The sequence below is a fragment of the Myxocyprinus asiaticus genome, chromosome 35, assembly GCF_019703515.2.
Source record: "Myxocyprinus asiaticus isolate MX2 ecotype Aquarium Trade chromosome 35, UBuf_Myxa_2, whole genome shotgun sequence".
NCBI lineage: Eukaryota > Metazoa > Chordata > Actinopteri > Cypriniformes > Catostomidae > Myxocyprinus > Myxocyprinus asiaticus.
This window is the reverse complement of record NC_059378.1, coordinates 7,230,424-7,245,267: the sequence shown is the minus strand read 5'-3', so window position 1 is coordinate 7,245,267 and position 14,844 is coordinate 7,230,424. Positions and strand designations below refer to the sequence as shown.

Sequence of the window (14,844 nt, the reverse complement as noted above, 5' to 3'; positions counted from 1 at the left end):
AGTCATCACCATCCACTGAAACTAGAACATTTCCAAAGCCTTGTAAACAGCCTCCTGTATGAGCTCAGAGACAGTAATGAAATTAAAATATTTGACTAGTGGCCTGTCACGAGTTTATCCTTTAACTTGAGCTAACAGATCCGATAATAGCTGGAAGGAGGTTAATTGAGAAGAAAAACGCAGGCTTGTTGTAGAGGAAGTCTTTGGCATTTTAATTTCACTATGAAACACAGTGAAAAATCTTGAAAATGATTTTTTAAAAATATTATTGTTCTAATCTGAGGAAGAATAGGCTACTGATAAACACAGAAGTCATAAACCAATGCAAAAAAGAACTGTTGTGATGAGAAAGCACGAGGAACTAAAGAAATGGCAAATAAACTTTAGCTTACATGGAATAAAAGGACATGTTTAAACTTTTCTGTTGCTCTGTATTGACTCTAGCACTTCAGATGGCCTCACTATGGGAAGGTTGAGCGAGATGAAGTGCTGTTTATCAGTGTGTACAACTGCAGTAAGGTGTTCAGCAACAGGTCAGAACTTAAATCACCCCCTGCATAGATTCCTGCCGTTTAGACATGTTCAAAGTAATTTATTAGAGGCTCACAGGGATTCCTTATTATAGCAATTACAATTATCTGTCACAAATTTTTGCGTACTCATGAGTTTTCATGTACTCATAACAGCCTGCAATGTAATGAATTATGGAATATTTAACAAAAGAGAACACATAGATATAATTAGTGTATACTGAGTGAAAGTGCTGTGTGTGTACACAGATTGCTGGGAAAGCTGGTGATCAGCCTGCAGCATGTAGTGTCTGCTGGACAACTGCTCCTCCGTGAGCCCCTAACAGACATACAGCACAGCCTTACTGATGTGAGTGACTCACCAGCTGATTTGAAACTTTTTGTCTGATAAAAGTCTTTTGTGTCGTTGAGCCGTAATGGGTTTTATTGTGTAGATCTACATAGAGCTGGAGGTGAAGTACAACCCTCTTCAAGGAGCTGCTGGGGGGTGGGACAGTGAAGACTTCCTTAGAGGAGAGCACAATGATAAGTGAGTGATTTTAAGACATTACGTTCTTCCTTCTGTCTGTCCATCCATCCTTTCTTCCATCTCCCTTTCATCCTTCCTTCCTTCTATCCATCTGTCCATCCTTCCATCCCTCCGTCCACCATTCTTTCTTCCATCCATCTGTTTGTCCTTCCTTCCATTCGTCCATCCTTCCTTACACCCATATGTCCATTCTTCCTTCTTTCCTTTCTTCCTTCCTTCCTTCCTTTCTTCCATCTGTCCATCCATTTTTCATTCCTCCCTTTCTGTCATCCATCTATCCTTCCTTATTTCCTTCCTTCTTTCCATCCATTCATCCTTTGTTCCTTCCATCCTTCCTTCCATCCATCTAACATTATTCCTTTACTTCTTCCATTCATCCATCCATCCATCTTTCCCTCCTCCTTCATTTCTTCCTGTCGTCCATCCTTCCATCTTTCCATCCATCCTTCCTTCCTTCTGTCCATCCTTCCCTCCTTCCATCCATCTGTCTCTCCTTCCTTCTTTCCTTATTTCCTTCCTTCTGTCCATCTATCCATCCTTGTTCCTTCCATCCTTCTTTCAATTTTTTCTTCTATCCCTCCTTCCTTCCATCCATCTGTCTGTCCTTCCTTCCTTCCTCCTCCTCCATTCCTTCCTGTTGTCCATCCTTCCTTCCATCTTACTTTCCATCCATCCATCCATCCATCCATCCTTCCATCTTTCCTTCTTTTCTGTGGTGTCCTTCCTTCCATATTTCCTTTCTTCCATCCATCCATCCATTATTTCTTCCTCCCTCCTTCCTGTCGTCTGTCTGTCCTTCCTTCCTTCCTTCCATCATCCATCCTTTCCTTCTAACTTCCATCCATCTGTCTGTCTTTCCTTCCTCATTCATTCCTTCCTTTTGTCCGTCAGTCATTCCTTCCATCTTTCCATCCATCCATCCTTCCTTTCTTCTTTCCTTCCTTCCATCTTTCCATCCTACCTTCTTTCCTTTTCTTTAATCCATCCATCCTACCTTCCTTCCTTCCTCCTTTTCTTTCCATCCTTTCTTCCCTCCTTCCCTCTATCCATCCATCCATGACTTCATCCTTTTACATTTAATATTAATTTGTAATATCTTTGTAAACCTGTATTTTTTTTTTATATAACTTTTTCAGCTCAGGGCTTGTCATCAGGAATTCTGGTTTCATGGATGTTAGGTAGAATATCTTCAATATATATCTCTCAAAAATATTTTCATAGCATTTATTTATGGTATTTAGACTAATGTTCTCTTTAATTCCTAGCTCTTCAGAGGGTCTGCGTCCTAAACAGCTGGATCGTGAGACCAGGCAGATTGGTCGCAGCCTATTGAAAACTGATGACGAGAACGGAGAGGAAGATGATGATAATGACTATGATGATGATTATGACTTTGCAGATATTGAATGTCCCAATGTGACATTCACTCCCATTTTGAGGTGTTTCAATTACCTTTCAGTGCGACACATTACACTACACTGTAATGTACTGTATTACATTACTTTGTAATATGATACATTGCACATTAACTGGGATGACCCATCATTTGATTCCCATATTTGAAATCTAATCTGAGATTGTAACAAGTGAGATAAATAATACTACTATAACTCATGGCTTTGTTTCTCTGTGTAGTCGTTGCAGGGCTTTGGCAAAGCACGAGCTTGCTATCACACCCAAGGTGAAGTCTTTCCAGGTAAAGCAATCCAATAAGGAAAAACAACAGCACCCCATGAAATCACTTGATGGGCACTGTTTTCTTCCTGTATTGACGTATTTTTTGTTGAAACACAATGTTTGGGCGGGACATATTAAAGGCTCATTTGACTGGACAAAAATCGGTAAAGTGCAAGATGAGTTATCAATCTTCCTAGAAGAGAGATACTGTGCATTTTAAATGCATAATTGTTTTTTTAATGCAATTAAATATATTCTACTAAATGTTAATTTATGTCAATTATTAGTAGTACACTAGCATATAGATTAGCTTCAAAGCTAATAGGCATGGACTAAAAGCTACAAAACTGCTATTTTGATTTTAATGGGGTCAACAGAGAAACATATACTGTATATTCCATTATGCACCTTAAGTTATGACAGCTTAAGGCACACGATTAGCAAAGGCTACTACTGTTACGTCCTGAATTTCACTCATTTTTCCCTCAGGTGAATGTAAATGTGATTGAAGCACAGAAACTGGTTGGAGTAAACATTAACCCAGCAGTATATGTGAATATTGGAGACGAGAAAAGGCACACAGCTACTCAGAAATCTACCAACTGTCCATTTTACAATGAGGTAATGGCTAGCATAGAATTCAGACTTTGAAGGGACAGTTGAGTTCACCCAAACATTTTAATTCTGTCATCATTTTCTCACACTCTTGTTGTTCCAAACCCATATTGGTTTCTTTTTTCTGTGAAACACAAAAGGAGATGTTGGGCAGAGTGTTATCCTTAGTCATCATTCAAATTGCAAAAAGATGCAATGAAAGGGAATGGCAACTGAGGCTAAATTATGACAGAATTTTAATTTCTGGTTTAGCTATTCCTTTAAGCATCTCTCTGATTGTTTTTAATGTTTTATTTATCTTTTTTTTATCTTCAAGAACTTCATGTTTGAATTCCAAGAGACACAAGATGTGCTTTTTGATAAAGTGATTGAGATTTCTGTAAGTATACCTTTCATAGCAGCTAAAGTGACTTTTATACATGATCTGTAAAAAGTGAAAATGTGAAGTTGTTATCTTAAGGAGCCATTTTTGCCTGATCTGACCCTTGAATATTACTTTTGTTGGTGTAAAATATTGTAGTCAGGATGAGTTAGCAGATTTTTACTAAAAACAGTTTATTTATGTTTTGTTTTTTTAGCCTAACTGACACATCTTTTCATACAGTGTGTGTTAATTTTATATTTATATATATTTTAGGTGTTTCATAAAAAAGTGCTTGCCTTTTTGATGACCCACATAGGAACTTTCAAGATTGACATCAGCACCGTTTATCAACAGCCAGGTAGCATGACATCATTAATATTTATATGAAACCCAACGTGTTTTATATAAGGATTATTAAATGTTGGTCTCAAGCTTTGATGCACAAGTGTATAGTCTCAGAGTGTAGAGACTGAATCTCAGTGGCATTTGTAAATCGATAATGAATTCCCAAGACATTTTAATGGTGATAATTAACTCATCACTGCTAGTGAAAAAAGATGATTATACTGTAGGACTACTTAAAGACAAAGCTGTGTCTTTGATCATTACAACTACTTAACACATTGATACATCTCACTGCAGATCACCGCTTCTACCAGAAATGGGCTCCCCTCACTGACCCAAAAGACACACGCTCTGGAATTAAAGGCTATGTGAAGTGTACAGTAAGTGTGGTGATGAAAGGGGATCCTATGGGCATGGCCAGCCTGGCACCAGCTGGCAGCCAGAATGATGATATTGAAAAGTAAGACAGGGTCATCGATTGGCTTTGATGTACACTCACTGAGCACTTTATTAGGAACACCTGTACACCTACTTATTCATGTGATTATCTAACCAGCCAATCGTGTGGCAGCAGTGCAATCCCTAAAATCATGCAGGTACGGATCAGGAGCTTCAGTTAATGTTCACATCAGAATGGGAAAAGAATGTGATCTCAGTGATTCCGACTGTGGCATGATTGTTGGTGCCAGTCGGGCTGGTTTGAGTATTTCTGTAACTGCTGATCTCCTGGGATTTTTACACACAACAGTCTCTAGAGTTTACTCAGAATGGTGCCAAAAACAAAAAACATCCAGTGAGCGGCAGTTCTGCATATGGAAACACCTTGCTGATGAGAGAGGTCAACAGAGAATGGCCAAACTGGTTTGAGCTAAAAGAAAGGCTACAGTAACTCAGATAACCACTCTGTACAATTGTAGTGAGCAGAATAGCATCTCAGAATGCATAACACGTCGAATCTTTAGGCAGATGGGCTACAACAACAGAAGACCATGTCTGACATTTTATTAGGACCATAGTGTTCCTAATAAAAAGCTCAGTGAGTGTACATAGAAGACACTTTTGGCATCTAAAGCCTGACAAATCAATATATTTTGGTACATTTTCATGTCCTGTTGTGTAGGAACCTTCTCCTGCCAAAAAGGATGCCATCGGAACGTCCTTGGGCAAAGTTTGTCCTGAAGATCTACAAAGCCGAGGGTCTACCCAGCATGAACTCTGGCTTCATGGGGAACTTCTCAAAGATGATGGGAGACAAGAAGGTCTTCCTTGACCCTTATGTCCAGGTCACATTTGCCGGCCAGCAGGTGCTTTGCTTTCTAGTTAGTTTTTGATTGAATTTCTGCATTCCCCAATCCTTTTGCATATTTTGATGTCTTACTAATCTAACATACTTTATTTAACTCAGCTCAATTGTTGAGGCTTCATAAACTGAACTGTGTGTATCAAATAAGGAAGACATCTAAAATGTGCAGTTTTGGGGGTACAGCACTGAAAAACACTGGTTATAGTACAGAAAAGGGAAGGGCCAGTTTTTGCCCACTGGAATTTATTTTCAGGGTCACATTTAGCTTTTTTGAGGGCTTTTTTTACTATATAAAAACTAGCATAAAGATTACCTTAGAGCAAACTTTATTGCACTAAAAGCCACAAAACTCTTATTTTGATTTAACTTTTTTGCCATCTTTTCTTACTTTCTGTGTCATTTTTGCCCCAAGCCCATTTCTGACTGTGGTACAAAGAAAGGAGAAGTCTGACACTGCTGTAGCTTGCAAAAATTCCCATGTTTCTTCCTGTAAGTAGATCAAAAGAAGCAGTTCCACACACAGATGTAGATTCTTCTCCTTTCTCTGTATTACAACAGGAAGACCTGTAATTCCTGGAACATTCACATGGTATGTTTGCTGAAACTCAATCTTTCTTTGATGCATGCCTGCATAGTTATATTTAAACAGTCCAAATGATTTAAATTAAAACATTTGTTTTGAATTTCCTTAAAATGCTCTACCATGGCAGTGGCAGAGTCCAGCTGGTTTAGTTTTTTTAATGAATTCCCATACACAAATAGACTGTACCATAACATTTTTGTTAAGCGAATGCTCACATCTACAAAAGCAGCACGCACACATACACACACACCCTGCTGCGGCTGTGCTTTTGTTTGTTAAATGGGTTGAGGTGCCGTAACTATTTGAACTGCTTTCTGAATCTTGCAACACAGGCTATTGGCAAACATTCCAGATCCAAAAAATCTCTTATGATGTAAGAGCTTATCTTATCTAAGAACAGTTCAAGTGGAGCCAGGAGCCAAACCGAAACTCTCTATATTCTATAGACTTTATACTATATTCCACACAACGAGTGACTATATTTTAGTTAATTGCTGCAGTTTTTGCAAAAATCCAATATGGCAGAAAATATTTTGGGGCAGAAATGGTGTGTTGAACTCAGGAATGACCCAAGGAATAAGAGAAGAAAAGAATTATGTGAATTCTTATCCATAAATACCAGGGACTAAAAACGGTTCATGGAACGAAACCAAAAACCGGAACAAAGTGATTTTCAATTGTTCCGGAGTGAAAACATTATTTTTATATGCTGGAAACTGGTTATAACCAGTTAATTTATTCTGATCATTTTTTAATTATACTAAAGGCCAAAGGGTTTATCACAGTCTATTTTTGGAACTACACCACTTCATGTTGCCTGAAAAAATGAAACATGTGCGTTGAACCTGAAGGAAAGTAATTGTCCTTTGTGGATGTCGTATTCTGTAAATGAAGACCTTTTTAACAACTATATGTAATTACTACATATACATGCATGGCTAATTCAGATACAAGGAAAACTTTATTAGATGTAAAAAGTACTTCACTGAATTATTGAAAGATATGATGCATTAATACAGATTTGATGCTGCAGATCTTTAATATTTTACCTAACTGTTAATTAACTGTATGCTTGTTATGATGTTTATTGTGATAAATCGCTAATTTTTTGTTTATTTTGAGGCAAGTGGCTTATTGTGAGCTCGTTTTTCCGGACCAGATTGCTTGCTTCTCTGGTGAGATCTGGCAACGCTGCAACTGGTATTTCACCCACCCCTTAGCGCAGAGTACTGTCATTTTAAAAAGAGCGTTATTAACCGTTCTTTTATTTTGTTCTAACCGGTAAACATTTGGAAAGGAGGCTGCGGAACTTCTGAACCGGAATTAAAAAAATATAGTTTTTGCTCAGAACGAACCGAAATGAAAAACATTTTGTTTTTAGTCCCTGATAAGACCACTGCAAATACATAAAAAAAAATATTATATCTACATTTTCATAGGGAGAGACATCAGTAGAAAGCAGCACCAATACTCCCGAGTGGAATGAACAGATATCCTTCATCGAGCAGTTTCCTCCTCTTGCTCGACGAATCAAAATCCAGATCCTTGATGATGCCAACATTGGGGATGTAGCCGTGGCAACACATTTCTTGGACCTTCTTCAGATATCTAACCCCAACCGAAACGGTCAGTCTTAAGAGTGATTACTGCTGACTTACTTTACTGTGATTGCTTAAGAGTGATAACTGCTGAAGTTATGTTCAAAAGGACAGCCGAAGCTCCTCATGACATACAGTGGCTAAACTACAGTTAAGCCACCCTTTTCTACAAAGTTGTTAGCCCTACAAGCTACTAACAAGAAGTTGCTAACAACATTGAAGCTATTTCAGGAAGAAAAACTTAAATAATTTAACTTTAAATACTATCAGATGCTATTATTTAATTCTGCAATCAGAAATTCTGATTGCAGAAGTTTAGAAGATCTTATATGGACTATACATATAGTCATATATCATCTTAAATATAGTTATTTAAAAAACATCTTCATTGCTTTTGTAGCACAATAATTCTCCTGTAAAGGGTTAGTTCACCCAAAAATGAAAATTCTATCATAATTTACTCATCCTCATGCCATACCAGATGTGTATGACTTTCTTTCTTCAGAACACAAATGAATATTTTTAGAATAATATTTCAGCTCTGTAGGTCCACATAATGCAAGTGAATGATGACCAGAACTTTGAATCTTCACAAATCACATAATGGCAGAATAAAAGTAATCCATAAGACTCCAGTGGTTAAATCTATATCTTTTGAAGTAACATGATAGGTGTGGGTGAGAAACAGATAAATATTAAAGTCCTTTTTTAATCTCCACCTTTGACCAGCCCCAACCAGTAGGTGGTGATATGCACGAAGAATACAAATCGCCAAAAAAAAAAAAAAGAAAAAAGATGGAAGTGAAAGTGAAGGTTCATGGTAAAAATGACCTAAATATTGACCTTTTTCTCACCCACACTTATCATATTGCTTCTGAAGGTATGGATTTAACCACTGGAATCTTATGGATAACTTTTATGATGATTTATGGAGATTCAAAGTTCTGTCTACGATACTTGCATTGTGAGGACCTACAGGGCTGGGATATTCCTCTAAAAATCTTTGTTTGTGTTCAGCAGAAGAAAGAAAGTCATACACATCTGGGATGGAATGAGGGTGAGTAAATTATCATTAAGTGAATAATGAGATCATTTTCATTTTTTTGGTGAACTATTCCTTTAATACTTTAATACTATGGAATTAAATTGAAAATGTTTAATTTTACACTCAATACAACAAAAAATACGAAAATATACTATAATATATAACTAATTTGCAAACTTGCTCATAAAAAGTAGCAGCTGATTAAATATTTTGCTTGAAATATTTTGCTTCCCAGGGGCTCAAGTGATTCAGAGAATCATTTACTTGAACTAGTTCATTTACATTACATAAACATTCCGAATTAATCGATTCACTAAAATGAATTGAACTTTCAAACACTATGGACCCTTTTCACAGACCTGTTATGATGCGTTTCCACCTACTTTAACAAGGTAAATGAAGCAAACTGTTTTATATTCACAGTTTTTTTTTTTAATATTTAGAGTAAATTTATAACTTTGTACTTTGAATTATATTACCCTGAAATACATTTTAAAAAATCAGTTACCATATCTGCGATGAGGCTTCTAACACAGCTGCTGAGGGAGTGACAGAAAATTTGGCCTTACTGCTGTTATCCAGCGCTGTATATTTTAATCTTCTTTTGCAAAGCTGTGAAAGCATAATTTTTGATTTTTTCTTTTGCTGTTGGAGCAAATGGGTAGGCAAAAATTACATTTGTTGTGGTCCCCCATTTACCGCAATTCAAGTTTAGCCAACTATGACGACTTCCACTTCGCGGCACATGGACGTGTGGAAATTAGGGCTGTGCCGATACAATCAAATATCGAATATCGCGATACTTTTTCTCACGATATTGTATCTATACTTAGATCCATGTATCGTGATATATCATGATATTTTCAGTGCAGACAGAGACGCTTCTATGAGGCACGAAAGAGACAAACTGATCCTGCAGGATTCTCGGTTTCTTTCACAAACATGCTTGAACTCTCTCACTCGTTTGGATCTAGGGTCGGGCAAAAATATTGATTTTCTACTTAATCTTCATTTGTACGATCCCAATGTCGATTCTTAAAATGTCAAGATTGCTCTTTCTTTCTATCTGCAATCCCCAACAATCAGATGTACGTAAATGCTTCCCATTTGCTACAAAAAATGTCTGTGATTAGCCAATGTCTGGTCATTTTTTAGATTTCTAATCACACTTATGGGGCTTTTCCACTGCTCGGTACGGCTTGACTCGACTCGACTCTGCTCGCTTTTTGGGGGTTTTTCACTGTGGATAGTACCTGGTACCTGGTACTTTTTTTAGTACCACCTTGGTCGAAGTTCCAAGCGAGCCGAGCCGATACTAAATGTGATGTCAAAACACTGCAGATCACTGATTGGTCAGAGAGAATCGTCACTACCAGCGTCACTGGATTTGCGAAACGGGACATCCACCCACTAGTTTTAAAGTTAGCGACAGCACTATCATTTGTTCACGTGATTTTCGAATTGTAAAAAGAAATGGCTGTGTGCAAAACCACGGCGTGGTCAATAAACGAGGTGCAGACGTTCCTCTCGTTAGTAGCCGAGGAGTACGTTAGTAGCTCTACGGCAGTAGAGGCGGCGTAACTATGACGATAAGCCTATAATCCCACCCACGTTGAGGATGCACTAAACTGCAGTGGAAAATCAAGCTCAGAAAAGTAAAGCGAGCAGAGTCGAGTCGAACTGTAACATGCAGTGGAAAAGTGCCAATAGCGTGGATGCTGCAAAGAAGCCATTCGACCAAACGAACACTACTGTCAAAGTCCCTGCCACAGGTCTTAAAGAGACAGTACAATTTTAGCACTTGTTCTACATATCTAAGTAAATACTTGTAAATATTACAAATTAGGCATGTAACAATATACTGTATATATGTAATATAATATATGCAATTTCAATACACCATATCTGTTGATGTAATACATGGACTACATTATTTAAAAAAAAGTTAAAATGTCACCAAAATGATGAAAAACTAATGATAAAATGAAATTAGTAAAATTGATATGTCCATAATTTAACAAGTTAGAAGGTCCCCTGTATAATGAATAAAAGCATTAGCTGAAAGATCATTTCTTTCATACTGTATGCAAGCAAAATGAACATTATAATGGAAATATACCCAAATTAATTGAAATTAAAAGCGAAATCGAATCATGATATAGTGATGTATCATGATATATCGAATCGTTACTTATATATCGCAATATGTATCGTATCGTGAGGTGGCTGGCGATACCCAGCCCTAATGGAAAGGGTCCATTGTCATCGGTTAATTTACATGAACTATCCAAACAAATCTACTGCATGAGAGAGAGAGTACTGTTTAGGTAAGTGTGTTTGCAATGTTTAGCATTTGATTACTCTCGATTTTCTTGGCTGTAAAGCGTGTCAAAATATGATGTAGCGTTTTATTAAAATGCTACTTGTTGAAAAAAAGGAGTTTGTTAATGGAAAAATTACTCTATTGTGAAAATAGCTGAACTACTGTCATGCCACTGAAAAATTTCGTTAAGTTAGTAGTGTCTCAGAAATGAGGCCCTCCTCGTAAAGTATACTTCAGACGCAAATGCTAGATGTCTGCGTACAGGACATGTAATGCAAATTTTGTCATCAGCAGAGTGCTCGAACACTGAATGTGTGCGGCTTGATTTTTCTAACCGCATGTACTCTGAACCTGCCCTATGCGCCTGGAATTTGAGCCATTGCTGTCACAAAGAAGTGTTCGAAGAAGATTTAATCGTCGCCAGAGATTCTTTTATTTACTGAAATAACAACCTCCATGATTTTCCCATAGGAGAGAGTGTAACGGTCAACTAGCATTATGACAGTAAGTCACCGTTTGCGGATACCATACAAATGAATAGGGAGAGCCGTAAACTGACACCTACCGGTTGCAAAATTGTCTTCTCTTATAAAACAACAATTTTATTGTAGTAAACTCCATACATAGTTAATTCCAAAAGGATTATTTAGTGCAAAACATGTTGAAGACATGTGGTCAATTCATTAAGTGATGAGCAGTTTATTCAGCGTCGGGAAGTTTATTCAGTGTCATCTCCTCCAAAGACATCCATTCGAAAAGAACAGCCTCTGGTCTCCTCGCCAGTGTACCGTGTGCTACACTATGTTTTGCTAACCTTGAAGGCTCACCCTTGGTAGAGGGGTTCTGATCTTATGTTTAAAAGAATGTCAGCTTATATCAAACTCATCTCGAGACACCTGCGTTCTGTTCTATTTGTTTCGCTGCGTCTATGGGGCCTCCAAAGAGGCTGCAAACTCGGGCCTTGCAGGAACATCTTTTTCTTTGCCAATTGAAGGAATAGTTCACTTAAAAATGAAAATTCTCTCATTATTCACTTACCCTGATGCCATCCCAGATGTGTATAACAGTCTGTCTTCAGCAGAACACAAATGAAGACTTTTAGAAGAAGATAGAGCTCTGTCAGGTCCTTATAACGGATGTACACAGGTGCCATCACTTTGAGGCAGCATAAAAGTAATCCACATGACTCTAATTGATCACTGAATGTCTTCTGAAGCGAATCAGTAGGTTTATGTAAGAAATAAGTCGATAATTAAAACATTTTTAACTTTAAATCGGCGCTTCTGTCCTGGGTTCTGATGCTGTTTGAAATGGCTGAACTCTCGCGTGACGTTCGTTCTTCTGTTGTAAATAAGCGCAGCTTCCGAATTCTCGCGTGAACTTGCCGGCACGCTTATGTCACGTGACAGCTACTTGATGCATCAACTGCTGGGAGGAAGTGCTTTTAAAAAGTTAATAACATTTTAATTATTGATTTATTTTTTATACTCACGTATCGATTTGCCTCAGAAGACATTCATTGATCGACTGGAGTCGTGTGGATGACTTTTATGCTGCCATAATGTGACTTTTGGACCATCAGAGTGCTGACACCCATGTACTTGCATTACAAGGACCTGACAGAGCTCTGTCTTCTTCTAAAAATCTTCATTTGTGTTCTGCTGAAGAAAGACAGTTATACACATCTGGGATGGCATCAGGTTAAGTGAATAATGAGAGAATTTTCATTTTTGTGTGAACTATTCCTTTAAATCCTATAATACCTCAGGCATTTATCTTAACTTTAACATTTCAGTATCCTCTTTCTGTCTCAGCCTCTTACTTAACCCACTGGGAAAACAACTACCTGGTATCTGCTCCTTCATGTTTTTAAAATTTCTATGTACCCTCCAGCATTCTCTTGAACCCTTCACTCACTCCTTATCGTCTCTCAGTAACCTACTTCCCCTGTCTTTTCTCTATCCAACAGGTTTCAACCCTACCTTTGGGCCAGCATGGATAAATCTGTATGGCTCTCCTAAAAACTCCACACTGAGGGATATCCACAGACACCTTAATGAAGGACTGAGTGGAGGGATCTTCTACAGGGGCAGAATTCTGCTCTCGCTAGCTGTCGAGGTTTATAGCTCTCCCACAGCTGTGGTGACAGAGAGTAAGACCATTACTAATGTGAAGAGCACAATCAGCAGGCTTACTCTCAAACGCATGAGCCGAAAGTCCAAGGAGAAGAAGAAGACAGACAAAGACGGTAGTGTCAACAGCACAAAGTGAAATATCTGTTCTGATATGTTTGATATGTGATTAACACTGTAATCCTTTATGGATTATGTAAGATAAATACATGAGGTAAATTTAAAGCGGAATTAATGTTTGAACTGCAATCTGCTTGTCTGACATAACAACACTGGCTCAACCGATGACGTAAATTTGGGGCGGGACTATCTGTTTGTTCAATGGCAGATGGTGGGAGTGTTTGAAACCTGTTTCAAAACAGTTATTATTTTTATAATTCTGTTTGGTGCCACTAGTGGAATATCATGGTTCACCTTTAACCTCCTGAGACCCCCGGGTGACTGCTGTGTGTGTGCATTTTCCGTTTCCATTTTTGATTTGTAACTAGTAGCTCCTAATAAACAAGCAAAAATAAATAAATAATAATAATAATAAAATAAAATAAAATAAATAGTTTTCCTAAAAATTACAGCGAGACTATGTTGTGAAATTACACCAAGCAATAAAAAGTCAGATTTTTTTTCAGCAAATTGTTTATTATGTTTCCAGGAGTGTTAGTTATTCATGTTTTTGAGACGTTACAGACATTACAGCTGATTTTCTGTAAAGCTGATTAAATAATTCTGATTCAAAGTAATGTCCAGCATCATCCAATCACTGCCAACCATGTTCAAATAAAATGTAGCATTATAAAATTCTGAATCTATGTACTGATAAGCATTGTCCCATGTCTGCCAAACACGTTGAGTGGTCCAAACATCATCTGCAGCCTGAAACTGGTCAGGTGAATGCACTTCGCTGCATAGAAAGCTATAGGATGTTCTCTATTAATGACTTAACCTTTAGTGTGCTGTCTGTCTTCACTGGTCTCAGAACAGTTTGATATGCACCTTATTTTTATCCTAACTCCATATAAAGCCTCTGAAAGCAAAAGTTTTCAGCTTTTGGATGAATCCATTTATTCTCAATGTGAAAATGAATAGTAAATATAGGAATGCATTAGTGTTAATGAATAGAACCGTACTGCACAATGATAGCAAAATAAAATATAACAAAATATATATTAAAATGAAGCGAAATGACCCACAGATGTGTTAGAGTTGAAAGTTATTCAAAATAATTAACAGGTTTTTTCTACTTTTGAGGAAATACGGTGCCAGTTTCCACATACTGTATGTGGACATCATGTTTATCAACGTGCTGACGTGTGAAAAATGAACGGATTTTTTAAAGAGGCATATCAAACAAAACTAGAGACTCTACTCTTTACAACCAAGCAGGTTTCAATTAAAAAACGTAAAGAGATTTCTTACCAGAGGCACTTTTTTGGCGCTGCGTCCGTAAGAGTGCTTCAAGGAAATCGACGGTATGCTGTTGTATCATGTGACTTGGTACGGAGGAAGTTTAACTCTTAAATGAGAGTCTAGAGTCTTGTGAACAATATTCAATCAGTGTTTATTCATTTAAATTAAGTGTTGCGTATAGCAAAGCAAAAATCAAACATCCATGCATGTGGACACGGGGTCGCACGAGGTTAAAGCTATGCATGTAATTTTGAACTTTCTCATATCCAAGCTTAATATGCAGAGTAATCTTGTACTGATTACAAATTACATAGCTGAAAGTGTAATTGGTAATGTAATCTATTGGATTACATGTTTTAGGTAATCTAGTATGATTACTTTCTGATTACTTCAGGT

General features: G+C 37.4%; 1 protein-coding gene across 1 annotated transcript in view; it reads left to right on the top strand.

Moving 5' to 3' along the window:
• The window catches only part of fer1l4 (fer-1 like family member 4), a 46,454-nt gene that overhangs the window by 1,384 nt on the left and 30,226 nt on the right, over positions 1 to 14,844 (top strand). The window contains exons 3-15 of the mRNA XM_051672914.1: positions 445 to 533; positions 780 to 879; positions 965 to 1,059; positions 2,196 to 2,237; positions 2,325 to 2,498; positions 2,695 to 2,755; positions 3,226 to 3,357; positions 3,668 to 3,730; positions 3,989 to 4,073; positions 4,358 to 4,520; positions 5,181 to 5,364; positions 7,386 to 7,572; positions 12,882 to 13,160. Of these exons, the coding sequence (XP_051528874.1) occupies positions 445 to 533; positions 780 to 879; positions 965 to 1,059; positions 2,196 to 2,237; positions 2,325 to 2,498; positions 2,695 to 2,755; positions 3,226 to 3,357; positions 3,668 to 3,730; positions 3,989 to 4,073; positions 4,358 to 4,520; positions 5,181 to 5,364; positions 7,386 to 7,572; positions 12,882 to 13,160 (1,654 nt within the window). The remainder of the gene's footprint in view (positions 1 to 444; positions 534 to 779; positions 880 to 964; positions 1,060 to 2,195; positions 2,238 to 2,324; positions 2,499 to 2,694; positions 2,756 to 3,225; positions 3,358 to 3,667; positions 3,731 to 3,988; positions 4,074 to 4,357; positions 4,521 to 5,180; positions 5,365 to 7,385; positions 7,573 to 12,881; positions 13,161 to 14,844) is intronic.